Below are 11,311 nucleotides of genomic sequence, written 5' to 3' on the forward strand. Positions count from 1 at the left end.
CCTTTGTCTGTTTGTTTCCTTCCCCTATTTTTCTACTCATCCATCCATAAACTAGACAAAGTGGAGTATGGTCCTTATGGCTTTCCCAATCCCCTTGTCACCCCTCATAAGCTACATTTTTATACAACTGTCTTCGAGATTCATGGGTTCTGGGTTGTAGTTTGATAGTTTCAGGTATCCACCACCAGCTACCCCAATTCTTTAGAACCTAAAAAGGGTTGTCTAAAGTGTGCGTAAGAGTGCCCACCAGAGTGACCTCTTGGCTCCTTTTGGATTCTCTCTGCCACTGAAGCTTATTTCATTTCCTTTCACATCCCCCTTTTGGTCAAGAAGATGTTCTCCGTCCCACGATGCCAGGTCTACATTCCTCCCCGGGAGTCATATTCCACGTTGCCAGGGAGATTCACTCCCCTGGGTGTCTGATCCCACGTAGGGGGGAGGGCAGTGATTTCACCTTTCAAGTTGGCTTAGCTAGAGAGACAGGGCCACATCTGAGCAACAAAGAGGCATTCGGGAGGAGGCTCTTAGGCACAACCATAGGGAGGCCTAGCCTCTCCTTTGCAGCAACCGTCTTCCCAAGGGTAAAACCTGTGGTAGAGGGCTCAACCCATCAAACCACCAGTCCCCTATGTCTGTGGTCATGTTAGCAACCATGGAGGTGGGGTAGGCGAATACCCCTGCATTCTCCACAGGCTCCTCAAGGGGGCACTGCATCTTTTTTTTTTCCTTGTTTTTTTTTTTTTTTAACTTTCCCTTCTTTATTAAATCAACTGTATGAAAAAAAAGTTAAAAAGAAAACAAACATACAATAAAAGAACATTTCAAAGAGACCATAACAAGGGAGTAAGAAAAAGACAACTAACCTAAGATAACTGCTTAAATTCCAACATGTTCCTACTTTACCCCAAGGAAGTTACCTAATATAGCAACATTTCTGTGAACTTGCTCCTACTATATCCATCAGAAATTAACAGACCATAGTCATTCCTGGGCATCCCCAGAACGTTAAATAGCTTGTCTGTTCTTCTTGGATTATTGTTCCCCCTTCCTTAACTGCTCTCTATTGCTAGTTCCCCTACATTCTACATTATAAGCCATTTGTTTTACATTTTTCAAAGTTCACATTAGTGGTAGCATATAATATTTCTCTTTTTGTGCCTGGCTTATTTCGCTTAGCATTATGTCTTCAAGGTTCATCCATGTTGTCATATGTTTCACGAGATCGTTCCTTCTTACTGCCGCGTAGTATTCCATCGTGTGTATATACCACATTTTATTTATCCACTCATCTGTTGAAGGACATTTGGGTTGTTTCCATCTTTTGGCAATTGTGAATAATGCTGCTATGAACATTGGCGTGCAGATATCTGTTCGTGTCACTGCTTTCCGATCTTCCGGGTATATACCGAGAAGTGCAATCGCTGGATCGAATGGTAGCTCTATATCTAGTTTTCTAAGGAACTGCCATACTGACTTCCAGAGTGGCTGAACCATTATACAGTCCCACCAACAGTGAATAAGAGTTCCAATTTCTCCACATCCCCTCCAGCATTTGTAGTTTCCTGTTTGTTTAATGGCAGCCATTCTAATCGGTGTTAGATGGTATCTCATTGTGGTCTTAATTTGCATCTCTCTAATAGCTAGTGAAGCTGAACATTTTTTCATGTGTTTCTTGGCCATTTGTATTTCCTCTTCAGAGAACTGTCTTTTCATATCTTTTGCCCATTTTATAATTGGGCCGACTGTACTATTGTCATTGAGTTGTAGGATTTCTTTATATATGCAGGATATCAGTCTTTTGTCAGATACATGGTTTCCAAAAATTTTTTCCCATTGAGTTGGCTGCCTCTTTTCCTTTTTGAGAAATTCCTTTGAGGTGCAGAAACTTCTAAGCTTGAGGAGTTCCCATTTATCTATTTTCTCTTTTGTTGCTTGTGCTTTGGGTGTAAAGTCTAGGAAGTGGCCGCCTAATACAAGGTCTTGAAGATGTTTTCCTACATTATCTTCTAGGAGTTTAATGGTACTTTCTTTTATATTGAGATCTTTGGTCCATTTTGAGTTAATTTTTGTGTAGGGGGTGAGGTAGGGGTCCTCTTTCATTCTTTTGGATATGGATATCCAACTCTCCCAGCCCCATTTGTTGAAAAGACCATTATGACTCAGTTCAGTGACTTTGGGGGCCTTATCAAAGATCAGTCGGCCATAGATCTGAGGGTCTATCTCCGAATTCTCAATTCGATTCCATTGATCTATATGTCTATCTTTGTGCCAGTACCATGCTGTTTTGGCAACTGTGGCTTTATAATAAGCTTCAAAGTCAGGGAGTGTAAGTCCTCCCACTTCGTTTTTCTTTTTTAGAGTGTCTTAGCAATTCGAGGCATCTTCCCTTTCCAAATAAATTTGATAACTTGCTTTTCCAAGTCTGCAAAGTAGGTTGTTGGAATTTTGATTGGGATTGCATTGAATCTGTAGATGAGTTTGGGTGGAATTGACATCTTAATGACATTTAGTCTTCCTATCCATGAACATGGAATATTTTTCCATCTTTTAAGGTCCCCTTCTATTTCTTTTAGTAGAGTTATGTAGTTTTCTTTGTATAGGTCTTTTACATCTTTGGTTAAGTTTATTCCTAGGTACTTGATTTTTTTAGTTGCTATTGAAAATGGTATCTTTTTCTTGAGTGTCTCTTTGGTTTGTTCATTTCTAGCATATAGAAACATTACTGACTTATGTGCATTAACCTTGTATCCCGCTACTTTGCTAAATTTGTTTATTAGCTCTAGTAGCTGTATCGTCGATTTCTCAGGGTTTTCTAGATATAAGATCATATCATCTGCAAACAATGACAGTTTTACTTCTTCTTTTCTAATTTGGATGCCTTTTATTTCTTTGTCTTGCCGGATTGCCCTGGCTAGCACTTCTAGCACAATGTTGAATAACAGTGGTGACAGCGGGCATCCTTGTCTTGTTCCTGATCTTAGAGGGAAGGCTTTCAGTCTCTCACCATTGAGTACTATGCTGGCTGTGGGTTTTTCATATATGCTCTTTATCATGTTGAGGAAGTTTCCTTCAATTCCTACCTTTTGAAGTGTTTTTATCAAAAACGGATGTTGGATTTTGTCAAATGCTTTTTCAGCATCTATTGAGATGATCAATTGATTTTTCCCTTTTGACTTGTTAATGTGTTGTAATACATTGATTGATTTTCTTATGTTGAACCATCCTTGCATGCCTGGAATAAAACCCACTTGGTCATGGTGTATGATTTTTTTAATGTGTCTTTGGATTCGATTTGCAAGTATTTTGTTGAGGATTTTTGCATCTATATTCATTAGGGAGATTGGCCGGTAGTTTTCCTTTTTTGTAACATCTTTGCCTGGTTTTGGTATTAGATTGATGTTAGCTTCATAAAATGAGTTAGGTAGTGTTCCATTTTCTTCAATGTTTTGAAAGAGTTTGAGTAAGATTGGTGTCAGTTCTTTCTGGAAAGTTTGGTAGAATTCCCCTGTGAATCCATCTGGCCCTGGGCATTTATTTGTGGGAAGATTTTTGATGACTGATTGGATCTCTTTGCTTGTGATGGGTTGGTTGAGGTCTTCTATTTCTTCTCTGGTCAGTCTAGGTTGTTCATATGTTTCCAGGAAATTGTCCATTTCCTCTACATTATCCAGTTTGTTGCCATACAGTTGTTCATAGTATCCTCTTATAATTTTTTTAATTTCTTCAGGATCTGCAGTTATGTCACCTTTTTCATTCATTATTTTGTTTATATGGGTCTTCTCTCTTTTTGATTTTGTCAGTCTAGCGAGGGGCTTGTCAATCTTGTTGATCTTCTCAAAGAACCAACTTTTGGTGATATTTATCCTCTCTATTGTTTTTTTGTTCTCTATGTCATTTATTTCTGCTTTAATCCTTGTGATTTCTTTTCTTGTACTTGGTTTAGGATTGGTTTGCTGTTCGTTTTCTAGCTTCTTCAGTTGATCCATTAGTTCTTTGATTTTGGCTCTTTCTTCCTTTTTAATATATGCGTTTAGTGCTATAAATTTCCCCCTTAGCACTGCTTTTGCTGCATCCCATAGGTTTTGGTATGTTGTGTTCTCATTTTCATTCGTCTCTATATATTTAGCAATTTCTCTTGCTATTTCTTCTTTAACCCACTGATTGTTTAGGAGTGTGTTGTTTAACCTCCAGGTATTTGTGAATTTTCTAAGTCTCTGATGGTTATTGACTTCTAATTGTATTCCATTGTGGTCAGAGAATGTGCTTTGAATAATTTCAATCTTTTTAAATTTATTGAGGCTTGTTTTATGTCCCAGCATATGATATATTCTGGAGAAAGTTCCATGAGCACTAGAAAAGTATGTGTATCCTGGTGATTTGGGATGTAATGTCCTGTAGATGTCTGTTAAATCTAATTCATTTATCAGATTGTTTAGGTTTTCAATTTCCTTATTGGTCTTCTGTCTGGTTGATCTATCTATAGGAGAGAGTGATGTGTTGAAGTCTCCCACAATTATTGTGGAAACATCAATTGCTTCCTTTAGTTTTGCCAGTGTTTCTCTCACGTATTTTGTGGCACCTTGGTTGGGTGCATAGACATTTACGATTGTTATTTCTTCTTGCTGAATTGCCCCTTTTATTAGTATGTAGTGGCCTTCTTTGTCTCTCAAAACATCCCTGCATTTGAAGTCTATTTTATCTGAGATTAATATTGCTACACCTGCTTTCTTTTGGCTGTAGCTTGCATGAAATATTTTTTTCCATCCTTTCACTTTCAGTTTCTTTGTGTCCCTGTGTCTAAGATGAGTCTCTTGTATGCAACATATTGATGGTTCATTTTTTTTTTTTGATCCATTCTGCGAATCTATATCTTTTAATTGGGGAGTTTAATCCATTTACATTCAACGTTATAACCGTGAAGGCATTTCTTGAATCAGCCATCTTATCCTTTGGTTTATGTTTGTCATATTTTTCCCCTCTGTCTATTAATATCCTTTATTGTACCCATACCGAATCTCCTTAGTACTGAACCTTTCCCCAAGTCTCTCTGTCCTTTCTTTGTTTCTCTGTCTGTAGGGCTCCCTTTAGTATCTCCAGTAGGGCAGGTCTGTTGTTAGCAAATTCTCTCAGCATTTGTTTGTGTGTGAAAAATTTAAGCTCTCCCTCAAATTTGAAGGAGAGCTTTGCTGGATAAAGTATTCTTGGCTGGAAATTTTTCTCACTCAGAATTTTAAATATATCGTGCCACTGCCTTCTTGCCTCCATGGTGGCTGCTGAGTAGTCACTACTTAGTCTTATGCTGTTTCCTTTGTATGTGGTGAATTGCTTTTCTCTTGCTGCTTTCAGAACTTGCTCCTTCTCTTCTGTGTTTGATAGTGTGATCAGTATATGTCTCGGAGTGGGTTTATTTGGATTTATTCTATTTGGAGTTCTCTGAGCATTTATGATTTGTGTATTTATGTTGTTTAGAAGATTTGGGAAGTTTTCCCCAACAATTTCTTTGAATACTCTTCCTAGACCTTTACCCTTTTCTTCCCCTTCTGGGACACCAATGAGTCTTATATTTGGACGTTTCATATTATCTATCATATCCCTGAGGTCCATTTCGATTTTTTCAATTTTTTTCCCCATTCTTTCTTTTATGCTTTCATTTTCCATTCTGTCATCTTCCAGGTCACTGATTCGTTGTTCAACTTCCTCTAGTCTTGTACTATGAGTGTCCAGAATCTTTTTAATTTGGTCAACAGTTTCTTTAATTTCCATAAGATCATCCATTTTTTTATTTAGTCTTGCAATGTCTTCTTTATGCTCTTCTAGGTTCTTCTTGATTTCCTTTATCTCCCGTACTATGGTCTCATTGTTCATCTTTAGTTCTTTGAGTAGCTGCTCTAGGTGCTGTGTCTCTTCTGGTCTTTTGATTTGGGTGCTTGGGCTTGGGTTATCCATATCGTCTGTTTTTTTCATATGCTTTATAATTTTCTGTTGTTTTTGGCCTCGTGGCATTTGCTGAACTTGATAGGGTTCTTTTAGGATTTGTAGACCAATTGGAGTCCTTATCTCTAATTTATCGGATCTACAGCTTCGTGGAGTACACTTTCTCTAACTAACCAGCAGGTGGCGTCCACGAGCCACCTGTTCTCCACAAGCCAGTTCTCCCCTGCTTAGCCTTTTTGGTGAGTGGGGGAGTGAGTCTTGTGGGGTCCAATTGGTGTACCAAGCTTGCGTGTGTAGTTGGTGTTGCCTGCCCTGTATATGGGGCATGTTTCTGGGCAGTCAGGGGGGGGGGGTGGCTCTAACAATCAAATCTCCCTGGTGATCCTAGAGTTTTAAAGCTGCTGCAATAGTCTAATTCTTCAGTTCAGTCCTGCCACAGTTTGTCTCTGCCACTGACCCACAAGTCCTTGGTATTGGCGTATGGCTCCTGAGACTTGCAAGTGGGCCCCTCTTCCAGGCCGTGCACCCCGGGTCCTCTGTTGAGGGATGACTGTGCTATGTCACAGGTGAGTGCTGTCCCCCCAGGGCAGTTCTGGGCTGCTGGGCTGTGTAGGGAGGCTCCCAGTCTGCTGAAATGATGGCTGAATGGGGCTTTGTTAATTCACACTGCTCTACCTTCCCAACTCTGGGACAATCAGCTGAGGTTGCAGGGAAGGCTAATGTCCACGCCCAGTTTTATGGTGTGTGCCTGTTATTTGAAGCACTTCCGTCACACTGGGTTGTCTGGGGCAGTTCTGGGCTATGGGGCTGGTGATGGGCAGGAGTGTTTCCTGTCCACCAGGATGATGGCTGTGAGTGGACACCCCCCTTTTCTTGGGAAGTTGTGGTGTTTAGTGAATTTTCTCAGCCACTGGATTATTGCGTTTTGTCTCAGAGCTCTCCTAGTTCTGCTCTTGACTTGACCTGCCCAAATAGTAAGTCTTTGAAGCTTTCTGTATTGGGCTTCTTAGAGTAATTGTTTTAGAAAAAGAAAAAAGGATTAAAAAAAAAAAACAAAAAAAAAAAAAACGGGCCCTCCTCAGAGATCTAATGGGTTATTGAAATGCTAAGAGACAAAGCAACCAGGGCCATTAAGGAAAGGTCCACAGGGCAGAGAGATCAGCTTTTCTTCGGGATTTGCATATGCGCCTCAGGGCCCTTCCCCTTTCTATGTTCACCAGAACTCCAAAAATCCTCCGCTTTTATTTTGGAGTTTTTCGTGTTGTTTTTTTTTCTATGCCTGTCTCCTCTCTGCTGGGCTGGCTGCTCTCAGATTCTCTGGTGTCTGGTCTCAGTCTATCTATGGTTGGATTTTGGATCAGTAGAATGAGTTTCCGATAAGGGCTGCCACTTCAGTTCTCCCTTCTCCTTCCCGGAGCTGACAGCCCCTCCTCCCCCGGGACTGAGCCTGGCAGGGAGGGGCGTGGGTCCCCTGGCCGCAAAAACTTACAGATTTCGCTGATCTCAGCAGTTCCACGTTTTCATGAGTGTTGTATGAAGTATGCCCAAAGTCAGATTGCTCTGTGGTGTCCAGTCCACGCAGTTCCTGGCTTTCTACCTACTTTCCTGGAGGAGTAACTAAAACATACAGCTCACCAGTCTGCCATCTTGCCCCGCCTCCAGCATACTTTTTATGATTTTTATTCCTTTAAATTTGTAAGATGTGTTTCAAAGCCCAGGAAGTGGTCTATATTGGTGAATGTTCCATGTGAGCTTAAGAATGTGAATTCTTCTGTTGATGGATGAAGTAGCTTATGAATGTCAATTAGATCCAGTAGACTGAGGTGTTGTGCAATTCAGCTATATTGTTAATGATTTTCTTCTTGCATGATCTGTCAATTACTAATAAAGGAAGCCTACTTTTTGGTAGATGAGCCAGTCAGACTTTGTCAGTGCCAAGTAGCAGAAGTACAGAGTGTTATTGACCTGAGCTTCAAAGGATAAGTAGAAATGAACACGAGGGCTTGAGAAGGGGAGTGAAGAACATTCCAGTCTGAGGTGGGAAGGCCCTTGGCAAGTTCAGGAACAGTGTGGCTGGAGCCCCAAATGAGGGAGTGGCAGTGGGGCAAGATGAGGCTGGTAAGGGAAGGCTGGTGGGATGGGCAGGGCTATACTGTGCAAGGGCTTGTCGGCTACAGGAAGGATCTCAGACTCTTGTCTGAGGAACAATGAGAAGCCAATGGAGTTTTTAAAGCAGAGGGTTTAAAAAGTGTTTTTAATGTTTAGGCCAAATAAGAGGCAATAATACAGCTGAGAGATGATGGTAGCTTGGCCTGGGGTGGCAGAGGTGGAAATACAGAGAAGTCAGTGGAATACAGAGCTACTTAAGAGGCAGAATCGATAACACAGCAGAGTGGTTGACTGCTCAGGCTCTGGGATCAGATTCACTCAATTTGAACCCATACACACTACCATAGTATAGTGCAGTGTTTAAGAATGTGGCTTCTGGAGACTTTTTGGGTTTGCATCTCTGTTCTGTGTCCTTGGACAGGTTGCCTGACCTCTCCAGTGCCTCACTCAGTTTCCAAATGTAAAATGGGAACAATAATAGTACCAAACTCATTGAGGATTGAGTTAACATATGTAAAGCACTTAGATTGGTAGCTGGCTCATAACAAGCACTCAGTAAGTGTTGATAGTGGTGACTGATTGGATACGGGAAGATGGACTGAAGCCCATGCTTTTCCCACGGCACCACACTGCCATCTACCACACAGATTTTTCATTAGTTAGGCACTTGTGATGTTGAATCACCTCTTTCAACTGGAGGATAGATTCAATGTGTTAAACTAATGTATAGAACCAACTAATGCTAATGTGCTGTGAGGAGTGGGATGAAGGCAGGCTTTGAGGTGAGAAACATCTGAACTGAGACTTTCTGGAAATGATATCCCTCAAAAGTGGTGTATGTACCAAAGAAGTTATGCTTACAGACTGGATCTCAAGTCAGGGGAAGAGGTGAGGGTGGCTCCATGGCAGACCTGTTGGCAGGCAAGGTTCTTGTAGCACCCTTCGGCTTCCTGCTCATGGTTGTGCCTGAATATATCCAGATAGTACCTTTCACCAGACTATGATGGGAATGAAATGAAACCCCATAGAGCTATGCAGTGCACAACCCAGACAATTGTACATAGTAGCCCTGGCACCCTTCATTCACTAAGTGTAGACTTAGAGCCATCCTTAAGAAACAGAATCATGATTATAGCATCATAGTCTAGGGGAGCCTGTTAACTCTAAGAGATGCTGTTTTTATTTTTCTACTGCTGCTGCCACCTTGCTGTGTAAACTTGCTGGGCTAGACAGAACTAAACCAAGGTGCTAGCATATTTGTGTGCATTCACTTGTTATAAATATGTAGAGGCAGGTTAGGTTGGCCTCAAAGAAGGAAAATGGGGTAAAAATCTGTTTGGAGTTTTGCCTCTTTGTATACAAAAGGAAAAGGAGACAGAAATTCCAGGAGGAAATGCCATTCTTGGTTATGGCAATAAGCCGTTTTCTGAAGCTCAGCAGAGGTTGCTCAGCCACACTGGTGCTGTGAGAGCCAGGAACAGGAAAGGCACAGAGTACATCTCTCCCCTCTCCAGGGCCTTTACTGAACCACAGGACTGACCGGGGAGGAAGGAGAGTGTGTTGAGGGTGGTGCTTTACACAAGTATCAATGTGCTTTTGCCTTCCAGAAAAAATCTTAAGGCTCTCAGGACCTACAGCTCAGACTTTGCTACACTCTCACCCCATTTCCACTCCTATAGAACTTCTGGAAGCAAATCTCTATGTGATTTTAAGAGTATCAACAAAATGGAATCTGAGGTGAGGACTTAAAAGTACATGTTCTGGAATCCTTGCAGCTCCTAAGTGTGGTCTTGATGACCATGGAACTGACGGCTTTTAAATTATTACAGAATGGGGAGAACAGAAAATGCTATGCTTTAGACAGTTTTATGCTTAGCACTAATCTAAAGACACAATCTTAACAGCCACATGGTTTTTATGTTATATCTATGTTGGTTCCCAGGGAGATTTCTGGAAGAAAGGGTTTTAGGGGTGGTTCTTTTCCTCAGCCACGGGATTCCACTGGCCCAGACTTGACAGTGAAGTTTGTTCCAGCGAAAGCATGGTTAGCTATTTTCAAATCAGTAACTCCAATCCCCAGACCATATTCAAGTGCTTCTGCACACATACTCTGCATGCATGGCACCCTGTCTCAGAGCTTATGGCCCTTAAATCCCCTTCAACGGTGTACCCCCTCTCCGCCCCTGCCTCGAGCTTCTCTCTTTCTCATGAATCTCTTTTTCTGTAGCAGGGAAACAGCCCTGCAGGTTGCCGACCCCTACCCTCTGATTCATGGTCGTCCGTCACGTGTTGGTCTTTTTTCTTCCCTTTCCCTAACAAATATACTCCATGTCAGACTGGTTTCCTAGGAAACCAGCCCTTAAAAACAGAAATAGACTGTGGAAAAAGAAAACTCCAGAAATTCCACCTTGCAGTGTTTAACAATGAGAGAACCCAATTAGCAGAGAAAGTGGTAAGCTTATATGACTAAAATGTGTGGACTTTTCCTCTGTAGATTTTAAACTCGGCTTTGGATACTGCCCTAAGGACAGCAACAGTTTTAAAAGAAACTACTGATCAAATGATTAAAGCCATTGCAGAAGATCTTGCCAAAGCACAGAAATGGAGGAATCAACAGAAAAATGAGTTGTTCTGTCCAAGGAAACCAATGAATTAGAAAGAAAAAAAAAAAAATGCAAAGATCAGATCTTTAAAAAAGAAAAAACAATTACTTATTACACAATTTAGGAAGACGACTTTCCAGAGAAAACACCAAAATCATAAGAAATGGGTAACGTAAGAGCTTATAAGGAAAAAAAGAAAAAAAGGCCTTTTATTCTTAGAATCAAAATCAACCAAGTATTTATTTAAAAATAAAGTATATGTTCTTCCTAACTCATAATAAAATAAACAATGCAATATACTTTTTTACTTATTAGTCTGGCAAAAACTCATGTTTGAAATACTTAGTGTCAGTGAGGATGGGAGAAAACAGGTACTCTGAGTCACTGTTGGTGGAAGTATAAATTGGTACAACCTTTTAGAAGGCAATTGGATAATATCTATCGAATTCTAAAAGCACTTACCTTCTGACCAGCAATTCTACCACTAGAAATTTACTTTATGGATAATTCACAAATATACCATAATTGGTTACACAAGGATGGCCATTGATGCAGTGATAACAGACCCCAAATTGAACTATTCTGATGCCCTGTATGATGATTAATTCATAATCCAGCCATACAATACTCTACAGTCACTGAAAAGAAAGAGGGGGATTATCTGC

At 40.7% G+C, this 11,311-nt stretch overlaps 1 protein-coding gene across 1 annotated transcript in view; it reads left to right on the forward strand.

Moving 5' to 3' along the window:
* Positions 1–10,699, forward strand: part of AKNAD1 (AKNA domain containing 1) — a 53,889-nt gene extending 43,190 nt beyond the window's left edge. Inside the window, exons 14-15 of the mRNA XM_037808485.1 lie at positions 9,651–9,780; positions 10,538–10,699. Coding sequence (XP_037664413.1) covers positions 9,651–9,780; positions 10,538–10,699 — 292 coding nt within the window. The remainder of the gene's footprint in view (positions 1–9,650; positions 9,781–10,537) is intronic.
* The last annotated feature ends 612 nt before the right edge of the window (positions 10,700–11,311 follow it).

This window comes from Choloepus didactylus, chromosome 2, assembly GCF_015220235.1.
Source record: "Choloepus didactylus isolate mChoDid1 chromosome 2, mChoDid1.pri, whole genome shotgun sequence".
NCBI lineage: Eukaryota > Metazoa > Chordata > Mammalia > Pilosa > Megalonychidae > Choloepus > Choloepus didactylus.